The sequence below is a fragment of the Vigna unguiculata genome, chromosome 4, assembly GCF_037176805.1.
Source record: "Vigna unguiculata cultivar grain cowpea cultivar isolate G323 ecotype 2 chromosome 4, ASM3717680v1, whole genome shotgun sequence".
NCBI classification, from domain to species: domain Eukaryota; kingdom Viridiplantae; phylum Streptophyta; class Magnoliopsida; order Fabales; family Fabaceae; genus Vigna; species Vigna unguiculata.
This window is the reverse complement of record NC_140795.1, coordinates 37027710-37053282: the sequence shown is the minus strand read 5'-3', so window position 1 is coordinate 37053282 and position 25573 is coordinate 37027710. Positions and strand designations below refer to the sequence as shown.

The 25573-nt window shown below is 40.1% G+C and overlaps 2 protein-coding genes across 2 annotated transcripts; one reads left to right on the top strand and one right to left on the bottom strand.

Annotated features, from left to right (window-relative positions):
• The first annotated feature begins 653 nt into the window (after positions 1-653).
• Positions 654-4614, top strand: LOC114181731 (uncharacterized). Its single transcript, XM_028068267.2, has 3 exons — positions 654-1515; positions 1595-1743; positions 3494-4614. Exons 1-3 carry the CDS (start codon positions 1484-1486, stop codon positions 3916-3918), a joined length of 606 nt encoding a protein of 201 aa, XP_027924068.1. The 5' UTR covers positions 654-1483; the 3' UTR covers positions 3919-4614.
• A 3877-nt stretch (positions 4615-8491) lies between these two features.
• Positions 8492-9337, bottom strand: LOC114180718 (uncharacterized). The gene has a single exon (XM_028067018.1). It carries the CDS (start codon positions 9335-9337, stop codon positions 8492-8494), a length of 846 nt encoding a protein of 281 aa, XP_027922819.1.
• Between the last annotated feature and the right edge of the window lie 16236 nt (positions 9338-25573).

The window sequence follows — 25573 nt, the reverse complement described above, 5'->3', positions numbered from 1 at the left end:
TAAAAACTTTTAAATTATAAAAATTAGATTATTATTCATAGTACAACCATATACAATAAAATTAGTGTAGTAGTACAATTTAGTTCAAAAATAATATAATTCGGTTCAAAATTAGAGTATTTCGGTTCACAAATAGTATAGTTTGGTTAAAAAATAATGTCGTTAGATTAAAAAATAATGTAGTTCAAAAAATATTTCAGTTTATAACATTTCAGTTCATATTACAGTATAGACAGTTCAATATAGTGTAGTTCAGTTTAGTTTATTAGAACAAAAAATAGCTCAATTTAATTCGTTTGAAATATTTTTTAGTTCAATTCAATTTAGATGAACTATTTATTAGTTTAGTACAATTTTTAATGGTGTAATCCAATTCAATTCATTTTGGCTAGTCCTACATAGTTCCTAAAAAATGGTTTGTGTTTTTGATATTTTTAATTTTAAAAATTATATATATATATATATATATATATATATATATATATATATATATTTACTATTTTTAAATTGTTTGAAAAGGATATTAGACGATGCCCATAGGAATAAAAAAAAAGTAAAAGAACAAATTTACATTTTTTATAATTTTTTTTTTAATTTCTAAAAAACGATGCGTATATGAAAAAGTGGGATTCCAAATAGTAAAATGGGTGGAGATATTGAAAGAAAAGGGTTATAAAAAGTAAAATAGAAGCCCAAACAAAAGAAATGCATTGTGGTGCAAGTCGTGAAAACGTGGGTGCAAACAGTTGTAAAGTGCTAGCGTCGTGCAGTGTAGCTGTTAAACATGGTGCTCTGAGAAGCGAAACTGGGGTGTGCATAGAGTTGCTCGGCCCAGACCAATACACCATCTTCCTCTTCTTCATCATAGGCGCGACTTTCCTCATCTTCTTCTCATTCAATTTCACCTCCCGACTAATTCTCGTTCCTCGCCGGCGCCGCTAGCGCGATCAAGGACATCGCCAGCACCGGCGGCACCTTAACCCTTCTCATTTTCGAAAACGCGTGGGACTCTCTTACTTCTCCTTCCATCCACCAAATCAGGATCCGTCATGGATGATTCGGTGAAGCTCTTCCGCCCCACCGCTACTCGCGGTCGCCACTTGTAGCCGGTGATGTTGCCAGCGTCGCCAGCGTTGCACGCGAGAAACACCCAATTCTCTTCTTCTTACACAATGCGAGGCCACCCCAGAGTGCCATCCACGCACAAAGTCACTTTGTTCTCATTTTTTTCTCTTGAGATTTTTTCTTCCTCTCTATTGGGATTGTGTTGTGTTGATTGTTAGTTTGATTGTGCTATTCGGGAATGGAGGTGCTGGCTGTGTTCTATTGTGAAAAGGATAAACCGATGCGGAACAGTGGAGCCTGCGGAAATTGAGTGTGCTTGATGGTGGGTGATGTTGAAGGAGATGAAAGGTGTGAGGTGCAGTGACGATGAAGGTGCGAAAAAATTGAACAAGAACGAAGATGGTGGTCATGGTCGTGGATGGTGACGAAGGAGTGTGAAAATGGATTCTGGTGCAGTGATTTATAATTCAAAAAAGTTATAATTTTTGATTTGGTTCCCAGTTGGTTCAATTTTGTCTTCGAATTGCAGGGAACAAATAAGATATGTCAGACACAAATATCATCTCACCTCAATCCGCAATGCCTCTAGTAGGCTTTCTCCGGCTCGCATATGCTATCTGCTGATATTTCGGCTTGGACTCATGAGGGACTACCTGCGGACAAGACTCCGACGATCAAGTAAGCCAACAAATGCTTAGAAAGTCAAATCTCGTGATTAAGGGATTAATGAATGCGTACCTTTAATTGCTGAGCTCCAAGCATATTTATATATTATTAATTATGTTTGACCACGTCATGGGCTGAGCCATAGTTTGGGGTTGTAGGTGGGCCTGGGCCTGGGCCAGGCCCTTTGGTTCGATCATTGTTGGCTCTAGGGGTCTTACTTGTAGTACCTTAAGTCTGGAATAGTTGACAGGTTCTCGTTCTATCTTTTGATGTAGGCATGTTTTGCGGGAATACATGTAGACGGGTTTTACCGTGTAGTTGTATGAGACCGCCTAGGTGCGGTACACTAGTCCCCCAACCTATGCCAGTGAAGATATAACGGCAAAGGATGAAAAATGTGGATGTTTTTGTTAGGCCACCTAGGTGTGGTACACTAGTCTCCTAGCCTTTGAGTGTGATGAACATTGTTAAGGCTAGAATCTTAATAAGTTGTGGAAGGTGAAAGGGTGGCAGATGTCAGAGATCTAATCAGAAGGGTTTTGTGCCATCATTTTGAGGTTTGTGGCTTTTCGTATGCGTTGTGACGCTTCATCTAATCGCTGTTTCTGGCACGAAAAGTTGAAACGTTTGAGATGATGATTATAAATACGGGTGCAGGAGAAAAGAAAAACTTCACTTTGATTCATTTGAAAGAAATTGGGGGGAGTTGTTTGTGTGCGTGAGATCGTGTCTGATACTTTCATTGTTTCCACCGTCTACCTAAAAAAGAAAAGGTATGCCTAGTTGTAGTGATAGTGTTTCCTTGTCGAGTCTGGGTAGTGAGCGGTCAGGGGGAGTGGAAGTAGTTAGTCAACTAGTAGTGATAGGGAGCAACTGGGAGGTGTAGGGAGGATCCTGACGGAGAAAACAGTTGAAGTTAGGGAAGATCCACCATAAGAGTTGGCGGAAAGCAACTGGCCGGCGAAAGCAGGATATGAATGGGTTGCGAGGGATGTGCAAACACAATACTCTATATTCCGGTGGTCGCGGCTGCTGAAGTCGCGGCTGAATTGTACTCCTATATTTGAGAGGGGCGCTCGAAGGGACATTGTGGCATCAGATAGGGTTAGTGTTGTTGAATGTGTATGTCACGACGAGCTGCTAAGGAGTTCTTCTATATGTATATGTGTCATTTTTTGCAGCTGCTTATCAGGTTGTCGTTTGATGAGTTTACCATGAGGGTGTTGCGGTTGCTGAATGTCGCTCCTACTCAACTGCATCCAAACAATTGGGCGTATCTGCAAGCGTTCCGGGTGCTATGCAGAGCGTTGTATCTGCAGCCTTCTCCACGCTCGTTTCTTTATTTCTTTGACACGCGATCAATAAGTTAAACAACCTGGTTGACACTTATAAGTCGGTCAAGGATAAATAGATTTGATGCGTTTACTCAATCTTTTAAACACTTTAAGGACGGGTTCTTTAAATTAGTGGTGAAGCAGGGTGGACGTTCACACTTTTACACTAACGATGAGAGCACTAAGTTCCCCTTTTACCGGACTGGCAACCTTTGGAGGTATAAGGGGATGGCGACGGAGGAGTTGTCAGTGGGCGACAAAAAGGTGGTGGATGTTGTGATGCAATTTAGCGATAAGATGCCCACTAAGGGCTTAGTTAGGGTTTATAATTCGGTTCATTTGATTATTGATATTGAATGTATCTTTTTGTATTTCTGAGTATTATATTGTGTTTGAGTTGAGTGATGGATGTGCGTTGTTGTTTACAGGTCATATGGCGCAAATGGGAAAGAAATATCTAATGCTTTTTCAGATGTTAAGGAAGGAAAAGGCGGCGAAGGCCAAGGCTGCTGGGAGCACTACGGTGCCCAACTTACAAGAATCTTTGGTTGACGTGCATGCGCACAGGGGAACAAAGAGGAAGGCTGAGTTGCCGGCCAGGCCCGGCAAGGGGAAGGATGTGAAAAAGGTAAGGGCTGCTTTGTTGGGGTCGGGTTCGTCTTCTGGTGAGAAGGGACCAGAAGCCAGGTTGATCGAGTTGTCGGAGACGATTGTCCGGCGTGATATTGAGATAAATGTGTCGGAAACCCTAATAAACTCGATTGATAGTAAGGAGCCAAACGCACTGGTGGGGGCCATGGTGGAATTTAATAGTAAGGCGCTACTATTGGGTCGTAGGGTAGGTTTTCTATAGCAGAGGGAGCTGAGGGAAGGGAATAGAGCGAAAGTTGAAGAGCTGCAAAGTCAAGTGGATAAACATGCTGATGAGAAAGTGGCCTGGGAGAAGGAAATAAAGGAATGACTGGAGGAGAAAAAGAGGCTGGGGACTTGGAAAGTACGCTGCTTGGACTCGGAGGAGAAATTGAAGGGCATGATTGCGGATTTGGAGGCTGATTATGACGAATTAAAGGAGAAACAAGAGGGTTTGGAAGTTGAGTTGGAGGACCTTAAAGGTTGCATAATTCAGGAACATATCAATGGGTTTCAGAAGGGCGTGAGGCAGGCGGCCTTCTTTTTCAAAGACATAGATCAGTCGGATTCCAGATTTGATGTGAACAAGGACGTAGTTGATGGCCAACTCATAAGGAAAGTCGAGACTAGTCCTGAGGAGGAGGCAAAGAGGGTGGCGATTGATGAAGATATGAATGCTGAAGAGACGGTGGTTGTGGAAGGTGATGATGAAAAGGTAGCTTAGAATATAGGCTTTATTTTTACTATTTGTTAAGAATTCTAAGTCTGTAATAACCAGTACACTATTTTTTCTTTCTTTTCAAATATGATGTATGTTCCGGATATTTGTTGCGTTGGTTGATGACGATAGTATATTGTGTAGGAACGCACTTGTTGAATGCTATTGGTGTGGATTTGTTACGAATTCGATATGTTGTTTCAGTAGGCCGTTTTATTTGAATAAGTAGTATTAGCGTTTGTAGATGTATTTGAGTCATTTTGTGTGTGCAAGTTATAAGTTATAATTAAGCGACTGAAAACATATAAAGGGTGTTCGACCCAAGCCGCTTACTTGTGGTAAGGATGGGGAGCTTAAGCGATTAAAAACATGTAAAGGGTGTTCGACTTAGGCTGCGTATTTGTGGTAAGGGTGGGGAACTTAAGTGATTAAAAACATATAAAGGGTGTTCGACCCAGGCCGCTTACTTGTGGTAAGAGTGGGGAACTTAAGCGATTAAAAACATATAAAGAGTGTTCGACCCAGGCCACTTACTTGTGGTATGGGTGGGGAACTTAAGTGATTAAAAACTTATAAAGGGTGTTCGACCCAGGCCGCTTACTTGTGGTAAGGGTGGGAAACTTAAGTGACTAAAAACTTATAAAGGATGTTCGACCTAGGCCGCTTACTTATGTCAAGGGTGGGGAACTTAAGCGATTAAAACATATAAAGGGTGTTCGACCCAGGTCGCTTACTTGTGGTAAGAGTGGAAAACTTAAGTGACTAAAAACTTATAAAGGGTATTCGACCCAGGCCGCTTACTTGTGGTAAGGGTGGGGAACTTAAGCGATTAAAAACATATAAAGAGTGTTTGACCCATGCCACTCACTTGTGGTATGGGTGGGGAACTTAAGTGATGAAAAACTTATAAAGGGTGTTCGACCCAGGCCGCTTACTCGTGGTAAGGGTGGAAAACTTAAGTGACTAAAAACTTATAAAGGGTGTTTGACCCAGGCTGCTTACTTATGGTAAGGGTGGGGAACTTAAGCGATTAAAAACATATAAAGGGTGTTCGACCCAGGCCGCTTACTTGTGGTAAGGGTAGGGAACTTAAGCGATTAAGAACGTGTAAAGGGTATTTGACCCCGGCCGCTTACTTGTGGTAAGGGTGGGGAACTTAAGCGATTAGAAGCTGGATGAAGAATTGAGCGTGTGATCAAGAATCCTTTGTTTTTTATTCATGAAATTTGGGTGCCTCATTAAAAACTCCCTGGCCAAAACCCTCCTTAGGAAAAAATGCCAAGTGAGGAAAAAGAGTACACCTAGGGTTACAAGTATTCGGTACAGTAATCAGTCTAACTGAAGTAAAATTTGAGATGAGATACATTCCATGTATTCAGTATCTCTTCTCTTGATAATTGTTCAAGCTTGTAAGCGCCGCCTCTTGCATCATCACGTATTTGGTATGGACCATCCCAATTGGCGGAGAATTTGCCATCCTTCCTTCTTGCACTGCTGGCCATTCTCCAAACTAGGTCTCCTTTTGCAAACGATCGCGGGCATAAGTTTGCCTTATATTTTCTGGCCGCTCTTTGCGTAGCTGCCAAGTTGCGAATTTGCGCCTTATCTCTTAATTCGGGTAGGAGGTCGAGGTGGGTGCACATATTTTGGTGATTCTGATCTAGGTCGTATAGTTCTCGACATAGAGATGGTTCACCAATTTCTACTAGAATCATGACCTCTGCACCGTATACTAGGCTAAAATGGGATTCGTTCGTTGTTGATTGGGGGGTACACTGGTAGGCCCATAACACTTCCAATAAATCTTCTGGCCATCGGCCCTTGGTGCTATCCAATCTTTTGCATAGCTCCACTAGTATAACTTTGTTGGCTGCTTCGGCTTGGCCATTGGTCTGTGGATATTCGATAGAGCTGGTTACATGTTTGATGTCGAGGTCGGTGTAGAACATAGCGAGTTCTTTGTCTATGAACTGTCGACCATTGTCGGTTATGATCATATGTGGCATGCTGTAACGACATATGATATCTTTCCAGACGAACTGCTGGACTTGTTGAGTTGTGATGGTGGCTAATGGTTTGGCTTCTATCCATTTGGTGAAACAATCGATGGTTACTATCAAAAGTTTCACTTGGCATTTTCTCGGGGTAGAAGGGCCGAGAATGTCTATTCCCTACTTTGCAAAGGGCCATGGGGAAAGTATGAAGTGAAGTTATTTTTTCTTCTGATGGATGAGGTTGTCATGCTTCTGGCATGGTATGCACTTCTTGACAAAGGTGTGGCAATCCGCCTCCATAATTGGCCAGAAGTAACTGGCTCTGAGTATTCTGGTGGTCATGTTTCACGCGCCAGAGTGATACCCACATATGCCTTCTTGCAATTCTTTAATTACGTACTGGTCTTGTTCGGCTGTGACGCATTTGAGGAGTGGCTGACTGTATCCCCGCTTGTATAAGTCATCCCCTATCATCGTATACCTAGCGGCTTTGGCCAGCCAACTTTTGTTAGCGTCAGGCAAAGGGTTACTGGTTTTGAGATATTGAATGTAGGGAGTTGTCCAGTTGTCGACGTGGTTCTGGTCTAGGATTAGGCAAATGTTTGTTATGGATGGTGCGGATAATGTCTGTTGTAAGAGGGATCTGTGTCAGCTTTTTTGTTAGTGCTGGCTAGTTTGGATAGTATGTCGACCCTGACATTTTTACTTTTGGGTATATGTTGGACGCACACACGACCAAAATCGGATTGAATGACATTGTGGACGAGGTGATAGTATTGAAGGAGGGTAGGGTCTTTGATTTGGAATTCGTTGTTTAGATGGCCTACTATGAGTTTGGAATCGGTCTTGCATGTGAGTGTTTTAACATCAACCTCGTGTGCGAGGAATAAACTGGCTAGGATGACTTCGTATTCGGTTTGATTGTTGAAGGTTCTAAAGGCAAAGTGGAGTGATTTTTCGATGAGGATGTCGTTGGGGCCTTCAAGGACAATACTGACCCCTGTCCCCTTTGGATTCGAAGAACCATCTACATAAGTGTCCACTGGTCTTCTTCTGGATGTGTTGTAGGTCATTGACGAAGTCGAGAAGGCATTGAACTTTGATGGGACCGTGGGGTTCATAACGAATGTTAAACTCGGATAGTTCCACGACCCAAGACGACATGCGCCCAACAAGGTCCGGCTTCTAGAGTATCTTCTGAATGGGGTAATCAGTTTTGGCGATGATGGTGTGGTTTTGGAGGTAGGGGATAGGCATCGTGCTGCATGTACCAGGGATAGTGCCAACTTTTCCACCATTTGGTATCTAGTTTCTGGATCTTGCAAGGTTTGGCTAACAAAGTATATAGAATGTTGAGTACCAGCAACGTCCTGAACTAGCGTGGCGCTTACAGTGTGATTTGTTGCGATAATGTAGACGAGAAAAGGTTGGTGGATATTCGGCTTATGAAGGATAGGTGAGGATGTGAGGGAGGTTTTGAGGTTTTGGAAGACTTGCTCACATTCTTTGTTCTAAGAGAACTTTGCAGATTTATTGAGTAGTTGAATGATGGGCTGAGTTTGCTCGGCTAATTTGGGTAGGAAGCGGGAGATGCCGGTTAGACGACCAATGAGGCATTGTACTTCCTTGATATTGTTGGGGCTTCGCATTTCAATGATGGCATGACACTTTTCTGGGTTTGCTTCTATGTCGCGTTGTGTTAGCATGAAACCAAGGAATTTGCCACGATCAACGTCGAAAACATATTTTTCAGGGTTGAGTCTGAGGTTATACTGCCTTAACGCAGAGAATACTGTGGATAAGTCCTGAGTGTGCTGGTGGTGACTTGGGGATTTGACAACTATGTCATCGAGGTATACTTCAACATACTTGCCCATTATATGGCTAAAGACTTTATCCATCAACCGTTGATAAGTTGCTCCTGCGTTTTTTAGGCTGAAAGGCATGACCTTGTAAAAGTAGTTGGCGTCGTTTGTGATGAAGGCGGTCTTGTTCATGTCAGTTGTGGCCATTGGGATCTGGTTGTATCCGGAGTATGCGTCTAGAAAACTGAGGACCTTGTTGCCGGCTACACCGTCGACTAGTCAGTCAATATTAGGTAGGGGATAAGCGTCTCTAGGGCAGACCTTATTGAGATCGGTATAATCGATGCATATTCGCCATTTATCATTTGCTTTTTTGATCAGAACCACATTAGAAAGCCAGGTGGTGTAGTGGGCTTCCTCGATGAAGCCAACGTTGAGTAACTTGTCGGTTTCGACTTTCGCTACTAGTCGACGTTCTTCACCGAGCTTTCGTTTCTTTTGGGAGACATACCTGGCTTCCTTATAATTGGATAGCTTGTGGACCGCGACTTGAAGGTCAATACCGAGCAGGTTAGCGACTGACCAAGCAAAGAGGTCAGTGTTGCTGATGAGGGTGGGTGTTAGGATGTCACGCTGTTCTTGCTGGAGACCAGTGCCCAGCTTGAGGGTACGTCCATTAGGGAGTTCCAAAGGTACAATGTCATCGACTAGTTCGAGACGTGCATCACGTCCTATTTCGGGGTCCAAGTTATCCCCAAACAAGGCTATGTCAAAGCTGGGTAGGCATTCAATGTTGTTTGTTTGGAGGATGAGTAGTTGTGGATGTAGGCTAGCCATGTAGCACTCGCGCGTGAGTCGTTGGTCGCCATGGATGGTAAGGTTGTCACCGAATGGAGAAGGGAATTTCATGGCTAAGTGTGGCCTAGATACGACAACGCCTAAAATGTTGAGGGATGGTCGGCCGAGGAGAACATTAAATGATGTAAGCGCGTCAACGACAAGGAAACGGATAGGGATTATTTTGGTTTGAGTGCCATCGCAAAAAACGGTGTGGAGATCGATGTACCCGCGAGTAGAGACCTTCTCCCCGGAGAAGTCGTATATAGGTTCATCGTAGGGGACCATGGCAGTGGTGGGAAGTTGGAGTTTCTAGTATGTTGTCCAATATAGGATGTCAACTGAGCTGCCTTGGTCGATGAAGACATTTTTTACTGCATAGTTCTCGAGTTCAACCGTGATGATCATGGGGTCGTCCTACTGGTGGTCAACGCCATGGAAATCATTGTTTGTAAAGGTAATGGGAGGCACGCGACGTCTGTGGTGGGAGTGGGTTATGTGGTTAATAGACTGGAGTTGGCAGAGATGTTTCTTTCTAGCTAAAGAGGTGGACCCGCCACTAATGAAGTCATCAGAAATGGTGTTAATCGTGCCACGTAGTGGGGGATCAGACGGAGTAACATCAGTGTGGGCCGGTTACGAGTCATGGGTAGGTGGTTGGGTGGGGTGTCGATCGCTGCGAGAATCGAGAGAAGGATATCTATGATTGGATCGTGAAGGATGTGGGTGGTCGTCTCTGCGGATGAAGCGGCGGAAATGGCCAGCCCGAACCAATTCTTCTTTCTTATCTTGGAGTGCTTTGCATTCGTCTGTGGTATGGCCATTATTCGGTGGTAGCGACAATATTTGGTCATGTCGGCGTTGGGAGGGTTGGATGTTTTACGAGGTGGTGGAATGAGGTCGGCTTGGAGGGCCTCGTCAAGAAGGTGGGATCGGGGGACATTTAGCGGCGCGTATCTGGTGAAGCATGGTTGTCTGGGTTCCGTGGGTCTGGAGTCAGGCTGTGAGGGTGGTTTGGCGGGGGTAGCAGTGGAGGGAGTGTAATTGTTGCAGAACTTTGTGTGGAGGGTCTGCATCTCTTCCATGCGGATGTAATCCGCAGCGCGGAGCTTAATTTCATGCATGGATGCGGGTGGGTGGAGGTAGACATTGTTAGCAAACGGTCCGGACTAGAGAGGGAGGGCCATACATTACTTGGTTAAGGTAGGGTGTGCGGAGGGCGGCCTTACTGAAGCGGTTTATGAAAGTTTGTAACGTCTCGTCTTGTTCCTGTCTGACGCCAAGGAGAGAGGGTTGTGGTTTGATGTGGGCGGTTGCCAGCAAAGTGAGTAGTAAACATGTGGGAGAGGGTGTCGAAGTAGTCAATGGAATATGGTGGGATAGTAGTGAACCATTCGAGGGTAGGGCCTTTGAGGGTGGTTGGAAAGGCTTTGTAGAAGACGACATCATGGGACGTATAGAGGGCGACATAGGTTATGTATATTTTGAGGTCCTCGTGGGGGTCGGTTTCTCCCGTATAACGGTCCAGCGTAAAGGGTTCCCACTGGGCAGGGAGAGGGGTGTTGGTGATGGAATCCATGAAAGGGTGGCGCCGCCTAGGTGGTTGGGGTGGTAACGGGTGAGGCGGAATGGGATGGTGAATGAGGGTGGGAAAAGTGGAGGTAAAGTTGTGAGGTGGGATATGGGTAGTGGGAAGGGTGACAGCGAGGGTAGGTGTTGCGGTGTGTCCTGGGAGGGTGGGATGGAAGTGTGTATGATGGGTAGAGATGATAGGTGTCTACTGAGTAGTGGTGAAGGTATGCGTGGTAGGATTGTACTCGTTTTCTTCCTCACTAGGCTAGTAAGTTGGTGACTTGGGTGCTTCTAATGCTTCCTTGGCTTTCCCGTTCTGAGTGGGGTCGACCTCGATCTTCTTCTTAAGCCGTGAGTTTTCTTGCTTGAGTGCCTCCATCTCATCGGCACTACGTTTCCTCAGATCGGCAAGCTCAAGCTGCATCTTGGCTTGGCCTTCCAGGATGGCGGCCAAGTCGGGGGTGAGGCTAGCAGGCGCTACAGGACTTGTTTTGGGTTGTTTCGTGACTCCAGCTCTGTTACGAGTGGAAACCATCGTTAAGAGTGTGCGAGTTGATCTGTAAGGTGTTACTTCGTGCCCCACGGTGGGCGCGAATTCACTGGTAGAAAATACATATATAACAACAAAATATAACATCAGTTATGGAAGAGACGATGTAATTAACGGTGCGGTGACATAATCGTAAATACTTAACACAATATTACAACGGTCATATGAATAACCAATATAATCAATTTTTTTTTTTCATTTCCCCCTTTTCTTTACACTCTAATTTTTGCAAATTGAAACCTAACTCACACCTTCCTCGCACACACTCATTCTCCATGTGCTTACCCTATTCTCTGATGCACACTCCATTGGTTTCTTTCATCCCCTCGAGCTCGACAACATGTGGTTTCAGCTCCAATGGCTTGCGGCTTTGTCTCCACATTTTCGTTTTTGTGCAAGCCACCACTACTTCGTTTATTATTTTTGGTTCACTCATTGTTGTTGGTGTTCGCCACTGTTAGCGCTCTTATCGGCACTGGTTCGCTCATTGCAGCTGTTAGGGTAACCACGATGATGCTTATTTTAAAGTCATCGTCGTGCAAGCTACTACTTTTGGTCTGCTTGCTGCAACTGTTGGTCTGTTCGCTGTCACCACTGGTCTCCTTATCGTTGCTTCTGGTTTGATTGTCACCGGTGCTACTCGCCGTCAACGAATAAATTTTCCTCGTGATGCATGGGCAAGGGAACCTTAGGTCATTTCCATGACTGTAAATTTTTTATAAATTATATTAAGTTTAAAGATTGAATTTTTATAATGTAGGGTACCTTAGGTTTAAAATTGGTTATAATAGTTTTCGAAGTGGGAGAGCTCGTGAAATGGATTTGGTGTTGTGGTGCCAAATATCATAAGCAATTTTTCTACACACCTAACAACTATTAGCATGGTGTTGAATCAAATATTTGGAAGGATACCAAAAGGATTTAGGCAGCTATTCGATTTAACTGACATCATTATGGCAGATAATTATATGGAGGGAATTATTCCAGAACTATTCCATATTCAATTGGAAGGCTTAAAAATCTAGTAGGATTGGTCGTGCAAGAAAACACGTTGTTTGGTAATATTCTTACTGCCATTGGCAATCCTTGTTGAACAACAAAAGTTGAGTTATTTGAATATTTTGAACTTATCTTTCAACCATCTTTATAATGAGGTTCCCACAGGAGGTGTTTTTAATAATGTTACAACAATTTCACTCTTTGGAAATAAGGATCTTTGTGGAGGGATACCTCAACTGAAGCTTCCTGCATGCTCTAAGTTGTCCTTAAAGAAACACAAGTGGTCTTTTAGAAAGAAACTCATCCTTCATCCTTACAATTGTCGTTGGAGTGGGTTTGGTTACTTCAACACTATTTATCAACATCTATTTGTTCAAGAAAAGACCCAAAACACCATCGACTTCATGGTCTCCTAAAAATAAGTACCTAAAGATTTCTTATGGAGATCTACATAAAGCGACCAATGGATTTTCTTCATCCAATTTGGTAGGGTCTGGAGGCTTTAGTTTTGTAGAAAATTGAAAAACTTTGGATAAACGATAATTCACCAGCAGAGCAGTGGAGAAGTTTTGTGAATAATTTTTGTTTTCACTTACATTATATATATTAAATCGGTTGTTTAACAACCGATGTAAAAAATATTAAACTTATTACATCAGCAGATTCTACATTGAGTCTAAAACTGATGTAATTAGTCCTATATAACCAATGTAAAATGTAATTTTTGTACTAGTGATTGTTCCTGCAGAGAACAAATAAGAGATGTCAGAGACAAATATCACCTTACCTCAATCCGCAATCCCTCTAGTAGGCTTCCTCCTGGCTCGCATATGCTATCTGCTGGTATTTTGGCTTGGACCCATGAGGGGTTACCTGCGGAGAAGACTCCGACGATCAAGTCAGCCAACAAATGCTCAGAAAGTCAAATCTCGTGATTAAGGGATTAATGAATGTGTACCTTTAATTGCTGGGGTCCATGCATATTTATAGATTATTAATTATGTTTGACCACGTCATGGGCTGGGCCATCGTTTTGGGTTGTAGGTGGGCCTAGGCCTGGGCTAGGCCCTTTGGTTTGATCACTATTGGCTCTAGGGGTCTTACTTGTAGTACCTTAAGTCTGGAATAGTTGACAGGTTCTCGTTGTAAAGTGAAGCAATATTGTCCCTCTTTAAATTGACACTCAATTTATAAATCTTATGATGATATTCTTAATAAAATTGACATTTTTATTAAATATTTGTAGAAATATTTTTTTTTTAGTTTTATTATTAAACAAAGTTAAACCCCAAACTTAATTTCAAAAATTAACAATTTTGTCATTATATATAAAGACATCAAGTGTATCATATTATACAAACTTAGTGAAGATTAAAAATCAAATAACTTGTCACACATAAGTTTAGGAACTAAATTTCAAGTTCAAAACAAAACCAAAGTCTAATGTTTTGTATAAAATTTAAAATTAATTTAAAATATTTATAGAAATATTTAATAAAAACATTAATTTTAGTAAGAATATTACTATAAGATTTATAAAAAAGTAGATTGAGTGTCAATTTAAGGAGGGACAATATTACTTCATTTTTACAAAAATTGGGATTAAATGGAAACTAAAAACAAATATAGGGACCAAATTGAGTCATTTTGACACATGGCACAAATGTGAAGTGACACATGTAGAAAATTTAAAAAAAAATTCAAAAAGTTTTTAAAAAAAATTCAAAAAAAATCAAAAAAATAAAAAAACCATAAATTGACAAGTGGCGTTGACTTCAACACCATCTGTTCAAACTAACGGTAAGGACTAAATTGAATCATTTTTAAGAAAATGAGAACCAAATGAGACAACAAAAAATTTGAGGACCAAATTGATATTACTTGACAAATAGAGGGACCAAAAGAGTAATTTAACCAAAAAATAAAGGTACCAAATTGAATCTTCCAAAAATTTGGGAACCAAATTGAACAAACTAAAAAAATTTGGAAACCAAATCAATAATTATACTTTCTAAAAAATATTTAAGGCCAAGAGATGGTTAGAATTGGACTTGTTTAAAATTATAATCAATTAAAAATTATTAAAACTTTTTATTTAATATTGATTGATCAAAGGATTCAAGAATTTAATATTATTGAACAGTTAAAGATTGAAAATTTGACAGAATACTTGATTATTTATGTGAGAACGATAGAATCAAATTATCTTATCAAAGATGAATGAATATTGTTTTGGAATGACAAATTAATTGATCATGCATTCAATCACATTTAAGTTTGTCACACAATTTTAACTCGCTAAATTTCTTGATACAAAAGTTAGATGAAGAAATTACAAATTAATAAAAAACAATAATAACAATGCACAAAAAAAATTATGGTGGTTAACTCATAAGAACTACATCCAATATAACCAAAGTAATTTTAGCTTGACTTTCCACTATATCAAAAAATACAAGACTTTTCACTATATCAAGAAATTACAAGAGTTCTTCACATAAAATTTTTTGAAACACAAACAATCATGCACTTCTTGAAACACCTACAAAAAGTAACACACCTAACAACAAGATAAACTCTTGCAAACCTCGAATCACACTAGATACTCAAAACAACACCCAACACACTGGATTAACAAAACTTGGGTGATTAACTCTCTTTAGCTAATAAAAGAATCTTCTTCCAAGATTAAGATGGAGACGATCATAGCTCCAAGCACCATGAACAAGTTGTGACAAATTTAACACCTCAAACGCTCTCTTTGAAAAGTGTTTTTTTTATTTGTCAAAAAGATTTTCTAGAGAAAAAAAGTACTTACTTCTCAAATAACAAAGGCGTTAGTATATAGCCTAAGCTGACTAACATATTCAGTACGTTAAAAATAACGGCCAGTCTACTGATTTCACTTAACTTAGTGAAATCAACTAATGATTAGTTATTTCAGCCGATTTGATATGTTAATCACATATTTATATATAGAATACATTTAACCTATTAATCACCCTTTTATTATATTAAATAACTCATATACACAAGCTAAAACAAACTAATCTAAGCAAGGAGATGATACACAAATCTTTAAGCTTCAAGGATTCATCAAATCTTCATAACCAAGCTTATTTAACACAATATACTCCCCCAAATTTGATGAAGCTAACAACCCTTGCAAACCTGAAACAGAAAAACAAACAAAATAGGAGGGAAAAAAGATACAACCATTCAACAACTTATATAACTACCCCTAACAAATAGAATCAAACACTTATAGGAGACACCAATCAACACTAAGATATTTCTCCCCTTTTGGGTTCATCAAACAAAACCAAACAACTAGGCACAACCAAGAGAGAAATAAGAAACAACAAATAATATCTAACTAAAACAAAAATTAACAGGATAAAATATTCACAGAATAAGAAATAACAACAAGGAAATGTTGAAGATGTAATGCATGTCCTAAAAGCCAACTTAATCACTAGGCAAATCCTTATAATATAATTGAGACAAGTGTGGATGAACTTTGGTGATCTGCTCATCCAAGTATTGAAACCGTGCATTGCAAAATTTGTGGTGGTCATCCTAGGCCACATTTAAGTCATGGAGTTGATTTAATACAACACGTTCAAATGGAGAGTATGCAAGACCCCTATCCTCTGGTGGATTATATGGAATAAGATTAGCGATAAATAAGGTTGCACCACTTGGACAACTATCTTGACCAACACCATTTGGACCAACTTCATCATCATTAACACCAACAACAACTCCATCTCCTCCAACTGTTATTTGCCTTGGTAAATCCCATCTAATGCAAGGTAAGGCATGAAATATTAATTGGTGTATTAATAGACTCTTGCAGCTAGAGGTGTCAATTTGGCCCCTAGCCCATGGGCCAACCCTGACCCACTCTTCATAAAGCCCTCTTTTTGAGGGCCCCCAAATGAGGGGGCCAAAAAAAAGTCTCAACCCCCAAAGCCTTCTCTCTAGTGGGTTAGGGCTAGGGCTAAGGTTGGTTAGCCCCCCCAAATAATACTACATTAATCCAGAGTCAAAGATCAAGTCGAGCGATCCGGAAGGGCTTGACGACCCAAACGGGCCCGATGACCAAGACGAGCCCGACGACCCGGAAGGGCTCGACGACCAGAACGGACCTAACGACAAAGACGAGCCCAACGACACGAATGAGCCCGACAACCCGGAAAGGCCCGACAACACGGACCAGCCTGACGACCAGGACTAGCCCGACGACCAGGGCTGGCCCGATGACCCAAACGGGCTCGACGACCCGAACGGGCTCGACGACCCGAACGAGCCCAAAGACCCAGACGGGCCCGAAGACCCAGACGAGCCCGAAGACATGGACAGGTCCAACGACCAAGAGGGGTACGACCACCCGGACAGGCCCGATGACCCAGACGAGCCTGATGACTCGGACGGGCCTGAGGACAACGACAGGCTCGTCCTTGCCATCGGCCCTGACCTGGTCATCGGGCCTGTTCGGGTCGTCAAACCCATCTGGGTTGTCGGGCCCGTTCGGTCGTTGGGCCTGTCTAGATCATCGGGCCCGTCTGGGTCATCGAGCCTGTCTGTGTCGTAGCGTCTGTCCGTGTCGTTGGGCCTGTTCGGGTCGTCGGACCAGTTTGTCTCGTCGGGCCCGTCCTAGTCTTCGGGCCCTTTCGAGTAATCGGCCTATCCAGGTTGTCAAGCCTGTTTGTGTCGTCGAGCCTGTCCATTTCATCGGGCCCATCCAAGTCGTCTAGTTCGTCCGGGTCGTTGGGCTTGTCTGGCTCGTCGGGCCCGTCCGTTTCGTTTGGCCCGTCTAGGTCGTCGGGCACGTCCAGGTCGTTGGGCCTGTCCCAGTCATTGTGCCCGTTCGGGTCGTCATACCCGTCCTAGTCGTCGGGCTTGTCCGGGTCATCAAGCCCTTTTGGATTGCGGGCTCGTCCCGTTCGTCGGGCCCGTCCAGTTCACTGGGGTCGTCCGGGTCGTCGGGCTCGCTCGGGTCATTGGACCTGTCTTGATCATCGGGCCCGTTCGAGTCGTCGTTCTAGTCGAGGTCGTTTGGCAGGTCCGCGTTGTTCGACCTATTCGGGTTGTCGTGCTTGTTCGATTCGTTGGGCTTGTCCCACAAATAGTTATATATTTTAAAAAATAATATATTTTTCATGTGGAAGATGAAAGCCGATGGGTTGGCCTGGCCCATAGGGCTTTTATAGGGTTTTTTGCCCCGTGGGCTTCTTTGATGGGGGCTTTTTTCAATATGGGCTTTTTTAGCCCTAGCCCACATGGGTCAGGGCCAAGCCTTGTGGGCTAGGCCAAATTGACACCTCTACTTGCAGCTCATCATCCAAGTCAACCTCAAAATATTCCAAGAAATTAGAGATTAAGACCACATAAGTAAATTTGAAATCAATAACTCTCTTGCCTTTCATCATGTGGTCACGAAACACAAAAGTCCAATCCACTTGAAGCTTGTTTTGAATGTAGTACATAAGCACCAAATCCCATTCATTAAGGATGGAATGTGTAAGTAATGAAAGAAGTAATTAGCCAAAAGGGGGTGTTTGAATTAACCTTTTTGAAAACTTTAGTTCCTTTTAAAGTTTGACATATGCCTTTTCAAGCAATTGAAAACAAAGTCAACAAATTGATTTCATTAAATATAGAGTCAATCAAACAATTCAATAATTTTAAGCAGATTAAAACACAGAAACAATCGATTGAAGTACTGGGAAATTATGTAGAAAAACAAAGTTGATGATAAACTCAGAAATAGTTTTAGCAACTCATCAAGATTGGTTCCAATCAATGATAGAAATAGTTTTATAATTTAAAATTATGTCAATTCACACAAATAGTATACAATGATTGCTAAAAACAAGTTTCTTAAAACTTTTTATCAAAATATCAACCAAAGAGAGAAAGATCAAACACTTGCACACAAATTTTTATACTGGTTCACTCAAAATTGAGTTACATCCAATTAGTCAAGGCAACCAAGCCTGACTTTGCACTATTTCAAAAGATTGACATAATCCATCAAGATTACACTTTTGAAATATACAAAACAACACCAAGAAGACTCTTGACTTGTAACACCCTAGGTGGATATTACTTGGTTAAGCAAAATATAACTAAAAATATTCATTTGATACCATTCCCAAATGTAGGAAAATTTAAAACTTTAATGATTCCCTTAAAACAACAATCCATAATTCGCACACTACAAGAATGACGCTTATTACCGACGGTCATAATCCATCAGTAATGGCCTTAATCCATCGATAAAGATGTTTTATCGACAACATTTTGATGACAAAAAGTTCATCGATAAACACATTTCTGACAGACATATCCGTCGACTGAACCATCGACCATTACCGATGGATGTGGCTGTCGGTAATCATTTGGTAAGTGTATAAATTTTGTTTGAGTTTATTTGTTAGTTTAACATTCCATAATACCTTCATATAAAAATTTCCAACACAGACAATCCAACATTCCAACATTCTAGCATTCCATTATATGAAATATTGTATCATTATCAAACTCCATCACAATATATATCACATGACACACTGTTTATAAAATATGGAAAATAATATGTAGCACAGGAATATGTTTGCCAAATATTACATAAGAATTGCCAAACTCCAAGTAAGAATATAATTATACACAAGTTTATTAAGTACATGCTGAAGAAAGTTTTTCTAAAGGACATGAAGAGTTAACAATCTTCATAATCAAGAGAAGATTCTTATGGCTGTTGAAGACGAGCCTGAGCATCAGGAGGGAGATATTGTAAGCCTAGTGATTGAAAGGATCGAAACTCGAACCTCAATTGCTCATTTTCTTCTAGGCTGTGTGAAAGTTGCTGCCTAATATTATTGAGGTCCTCAGTATTAGCAAAGGAAGAAGCTGGTAGTTGGTTCAAGCTTTCATTTGAACCCGCATATTTTGAAACAAGTTGACCAGCCCCATAAAGTCTTCCTTTCTTTTTTCCTCCTATTGTCTGAATCCAACACCTAGTCCTGATATTCTCATCTTGTGTAGGATCAACAGAGGACTGCTCTTATGTTCCATCAATATATGAGGAAACCTCAGATCTAACTTGAGAAAGCCTAGTCTGAAATTCTTCCTGTAAGTAAAAAAGAACAATTATTATTATTAGTGGGATACATATTTAAGTTTAAGAGTAAATAATATTAAATAGTAAAAGAGACTTACATTTGTCTTCCTAGACCTCTCATCCACATATTCGCCAATACCCTTCCGAATATGTGTTTACTGAAAGGCTTCATCAAGAAACACATTTCGTCCCAACTCACGTGCTTACAACAAAATGTTATAATGTTAGATTTGATCTGATTTCAAACTCTAAATATGTAGTTTAAATGTGACAAATACAAACAGTTAATGTTTATACCATACGAAGGGCATGCTTGTGAGTGGTAATGGATCCATCTGCGTGTAGGGCCCTACCCGTTTCAGAAGCCTTATTCTTTTTTGCTGCAATGCATTTACTCTGATAACTTGGAGAATTCCAATGTTCTAACAGCCTTGTCCACACATCATTAGGAATCCATTTTGGCCTTTCTCTAGCCATTAAAGCGTCTCTAAACAACTCAGATAGACGATGAGAAGCTCTGTTGTTGAAATTTCTCTTAATTTCAATTTCATGCTCTAGTGCCCACTGAACTTTCCTCTATAACAACACAATTTAAACATATAATACATTATAAGTATATTAAGCATGAAATAGTAATTAACAACTTAATTTACCTATATAATAAGTTAGAACACATTACCTTGAAACATTGCCAGTAAATATCCTTGTCCTTTTCAGGTATTGCTCCCCATGATGGCCAAGGATTAAGAAATTGTTGCTTGATTGTCTTTGTGATAACCTGTGAAGCAACTCTAGATGGAACAAACCTAGAATTCATTGAAAATTGTCAAAAGATGAAAGAAGTTACATAATATAAACAATGAGAATAATTGAATTGAAATATTACCCTCGACCGACAGGTTCAATCATTAGACAGTCTTGCAGAGGAGGGTCATGTTTTACATCTAAATCAAGATCAACCATAGGCTGTGGGGCAACTATATCATCTGCAACTGGGGATAGTGCAAACTGCTGACCAACAACAGAAGATGGGCCACCAATTGAGGCTGGGGATGGTACAATATGAGGTGAAGGGGATGCTCCAATGTTTGCAGAAGAAGGGGTATGTAACCTTGTGTGTGGAGCTGAGGAAGATGAGGATGGTATATGTGAGGGTGGTATAGAAAGGGGCCTGGGAGCAGCAGTGGGGTATGCAACCCTGTGGGTGGAGGTTGAAAAGATGAGGATGACATATGAATCGCCGGGATAGAAGTAAGGTTATGTAACCCTGTGGGTGGAGTTGGGGAAGAAAAGGATGACATATGTAAGCCCGAGGTAGGGGTGATGGGTCTGAGTGGAATCCGAAGCACATAATTATTACGTCTCTTTCTTTGTTTTGCAATACCTTTCCCCTTGTCAACTAGGGGTGGTCGAGGTGGATCTCCCGATGACATGGCGTATGGAGTTTACGATCTAAGCGTGAAACAAATTAAGATGGTGTATGTTAAAAAATAATACCAACAACTTAATAAGTATTCATTAGACATATTAAAAATGTTGAAGTACAACAACAAAAAGTTCTAAGGAAATGAAAAATATAGATATATTAAAAAGTTCAAGTACAAAAACAAAATAGACAAAATTAATCATTAGCATCACTTTCATCCTCATCATCTTCCTCCTCTTCCTCCACTTCTTCTTCTTCATCTAGATCTTCTTCCTCCCCCTTCTCTTATTCTTCTTCTTCATCCTCGTCTTCTTGTTCCAACTCTTCATCATGACCTTCTATGTGATGAAATCTAGATACACGTTTTACTTCAATTACTTCGTTGACATGTGACATTTCATCAACTTGGTAAGGGACATCGTCTTCCACCTCATTTGATTCAATGCGACCTCTCAACTTTGTTTTAATTGCAACACCAACCACGATTGTCTTTTCGAGATGGTGGATATTGTACATAATATACTTGTCTAACATTGTATGCCAAAATAAATGGATCAAATGGTTGGTACCTTGAAGTCATGTGAATGTCCACAATGTTATATTTAGGATCCACTATTGTAACTTTTCTTGAGGGATCAAACCATTCACAAAAAAGTACAACTTTCTTCGGTTTATTAGAAGTATTGTACTCTAGTTCATGTATTTTATGAATAATCCCATAAAAATCATCTTCACCTTCTTTGGTAAGGCCCTTGACATAAACACCACTATTTATAGTCTTTTTCCCTTTGTTCCATGTGTTAGTATGGAACTTGTACCCATTCACGAAGTACGTGTGCCATTTTTTGACACATTTCATGGGCCAATTTGACAAATCCCTTAGGTCTTGGTTCCTAACACTTAATGGCTTGTTATAAACCTACAAATATAGAAAGATTGATGTGGAATTATGATACATTAAAATCCATTTGTTGTATAACTAATGGTACAATACATACTTGATATTAGAACCATTCAGGAAACTCTGAATGAATACAAGCAGAAGCACTGGTCTCAGGTATTTGCAAGCATATAAGGAATGAGCTAGCGAAAACAAATTCCAAAGGTAAATTTTTAGAGGCTTATATATAATTGACCACAAAGGAGGATATAACTTATTCAAGATATGGTTTGACTTCAGTGCAATTGATTAACACATGAAGATGATCAGATTTGAACTCGGCATCAGTTAACCAATGAATCGATTCTCTCCATGCATGTCGACCTTGTCGTTGAAAAACAGACAACGTTGACACATCTCTTTGACATTCAACTTCATTCCTCCAATTGCGTGGTGACAACATGAAGTTGTTGAAGTAATGAAAACAAAAGTATGTTGTCTCACGACGTAAATAAGATGTACAAATAGAACCTTCAACTCTGAATTTATTTTTTATTGATCGTTTTGAACCACCCATGAATCTATACAAATAAAAAAATACATCATGATGAAAAAAATTGGTGACAAAATTAATTATAAATATAAATAGGGAGGTCCTTTAGTACCTTTCAAAAGGATACATCCATCTGTATTGTGGACAGGGAGATGAACAGGGAGATGTTCCATGGAATCAAACATTCCAAGAGGGAATATTCTCTCTAATTTGCAGAGAATAATTGGAATATTTTCCTCCATTCTTCTTAGGGATTCCTCTTTTAATGTTGTAGAGCACAAATCTTTGAGAAAATGACTAATTTCAGTAAGAGGATTTAAAACATGAATGGGCAAAGCACTAAATGCAGTAGGAAGTAATGACTCCATGAATACATGGTAATCATGACTTTTCATTCCATGGATTCTTCCCTTTTCAACATCACCACATCTAGCCAAGTTGGACTATAACCATCTGACATCTTAAGTTCCTTTATCCACCGACAGACTGATTTAGCTTCATCTGGGTTAAGGTGTAATTTGCTTTATGCTTTAATATTTTCCCATTATCTTGAACCTTCAACTCCAAGTCTTTTCGCTTGCAATATAATCCTAAATCCCTTATGGCCTTCTCATTGTCCTTTGTCTTTCCCGTCTCACTCATAACAATATTGAATATGTTTTCAAAGATTTTTTTTTCTATGTGCATTACATCAAGATTATGCCTTAACAAATTATCTTTCCAATATGGAAGATCCCAAAAAGTGCTTATTTTTGTCCAATTATGTCACTCTCCATATCCATCTATCCTTGTTACACCATTTTCAGCGACTTTTGGAAAATGTTTCGCTCTTCTCCAAACTTGTAATGGTGTCAACTTAGGAGGTGGCCTATCTGTTTCAACTTGGCCTTTTCGAAAGGCTTTAATATTTCTCCCAAAGTGATGGTCATTAGGTAAGAACCTACGATATGAGCAAACCAACAACTTTTGCGACCATAATTTAACATGAATGACTTACTATGATCCATGCAATGCGGACAAGCTAACCTACCATGTGTGCCCCAACCGAATAACATCCCATAAGCAAGGAAGTCATTAATAGTCCACATCAAACATGCTCTCATCATAAAATTTTGTTTCCTTGAAACATCATAGGTCAAGATACCAACCCACAACTTCCTCAAATCATCAATTAAGGGCTCCAAGCAAACATCAATAGAGGCCTTTAGATTCGATGGCCTTGGTATAAGACAACTCAAAAACATATAAGATTTTGACATGCACATTTCAGGAGGAAGATTGTATGGAGTAACAATCACGGGACAACAAGAATATGGTGAAGATGAAGCCTGAATGTAAGGGTTAAATCCATCTGAACATAGACCCAGTTACACATTGCGTGGACCTGACGCAAAGGTAGGATGTTTACGATCAAAGTGCTTTCAGGCTTCACCATCAGATAGGTGGCATAAAATTACTTGACTTTGGTTATCATGATGTCAAGTCATATGTGGCGCGGTTTGCATAAAAGCAAACATTCTTTGTAATCTTGGGATTATAGGCAAATAGAACATTGACTTAACTGTAATTGCTTTTTTGCGCCTTGATCTCGAATGAAGTGGGTGATATCTTGGTTTGTGACAAAATTTACATTCAAGCAATGCTGCATCTTTTTTTCCACTATCATTGTCATAAAATAGCATACAACCACTCGCACAACAGTCAATCTTCTTAGCCTCCAATCCCAACTTTGATACTAACCTCTTAACGTCATAATAACTCTTAGGCAAGCTCATATTTGGTGGTGTGAGATCTAACAAAAGTTTGGTGAAAGCCTCTAAGCATTGGTTGGGAATATTCCAATTAGACTTATAAGATAAAAGTCTAACACATACTGACAATTTAGAGTCTCTCGCCCTTTCAAATAAAGGTTGATTTGCCTCTGCCAACAAATTATAAAACCTTTGTGTGGATTCATTAGGACACTCTTCTAAGTTAGTGTCGTTGGGTTGTTGGGTTGATTGAAATTGACACAAAGCGTTATTGACCATCTCTTCCATGTCACATAATTGCTCCATTTGAACAGTACGCACACCATTTCTAGGGACATAATTATCACCTTCATGTAAATCAATAACTGGCATATCTTCACCTTGTAATGTCCAAATCCAATAATTTAGTATGAACCCTTTTTTATGAAGGTGAACTTTGACAAACTCATCTGTCAAAATCCTTGTACAGTCACACTTAATGCAAGGGCATCTAATCCCACCTTCAAGTTCAAAATATCTAGATTGTCTTGCTACTCAGACAAACTCTTCAACACCTAAGACAAAAGACTCCTTCAACACCCTTCTACCACTATAACAACGATCATACATCCAAACACGATTGAAAGGAGGTTCGCCCATGTTCTATAAAATAATAAAGGCCTTAAATTAGATTGTTAAAGGGAGAATTGGAATGCAAGTCCCATGACTATGCATACCAAATGTTGTAATTGGAATTACCTAGTTATAGGAATTCCAATAGTAATTACATAATGATAGTAAAATGGATTCAAAATCAGATTCAAAGCATAAACATGTTCAAACCATAAAACAGATTAAAAGCATAAACAGACAAAAAAAAACAACAACCAAAGAGCCAAATAAGCCATTCACCTTTACTTTGAAGCTTAAACAGAGAACACTCACCACGAATCAACAACCCTACTCATAAACACCTACATTGGAAAAAATCATAACCAATAAAACCAAACAATTAGTTACAACAATTTAAAGCAAACAATAGTTCCAATAATTAAAACCAAACAAATAGCTCCAGCAATTAAAACCAAAGAAATTCAGCAAGGATTCAAATTTCAACCACCCTAAAAGTCACTTTTTGATGAAGAGTTGACCCAAGGTTGACTTTTCAAGTCAAAGCTCCAAATCAAGGTTTGATCATCCTAGCTTCTTGGTTTAGTGATTTGAAACATGTTTGAGCCATCAATTATCTCATTCCAAGTATTTTACAAGTTTTGAGTGTGATATGCTCATTTTAGGGTTTCTAGATTGCCTAGAATTAGGATTTTTATTCTACACTAGTTCTTTTGGAAATGTAACATCCCGACCGGATATTACGGATTTAAAATATAAAATAAAATAAGAAAATAAATTCTTATTCATTATTTACACTCTTAAGGACCTAAATTAAATTATTGTTGCATTATTAAACTCAAGAATATCCAATAATATAATATGAAACTAAATACAATTTTAAGCGCAAAAATAATATTAAATTCCCAAAAATTTAGTTATTGAATGTGAGCCAAGGTTCGACTCATCATATCTTCCAGGCGGTTTCGAAGCGGGCAGCGCTTGGCGGTACGTGTCCCCCGCTAGGCAATTTTGCTGCAGCAGATTGGTGTTATACTTGCTATGATGTGCATGAT

Excerpts from the sequence above, each read along its gene's own strand:
- LOC114181731 (XM_028068267.2), top strand. The coding sequence starts at position 1,484 with ATGGTGACGAAGGAGTGTGAAAATGGATTCTG. Across the intron at positions 1,516-1,594 it reads GAGTGTGAAAATGGATTCTG|GGAACAAATAAGATATGTCA; the intron begins GTGCAGTGATTT and ends TTCGAATTGCAG. Across the intron at positions 1,744-3,493 it reads GACAAGACTCCGACGATCAA|GTCATATGGCGCAAATGGGA; the intron begins GTAAGCCAACAA and ends TGTTGTTTACAG.
- LOC114180718 (XM_028067018.1), bottom strand. The coding sequence starts at position 9,337 with ATGGTCCCCTACGATGAACCTATATACGACTTCTCCGGGGAGAAGGTC.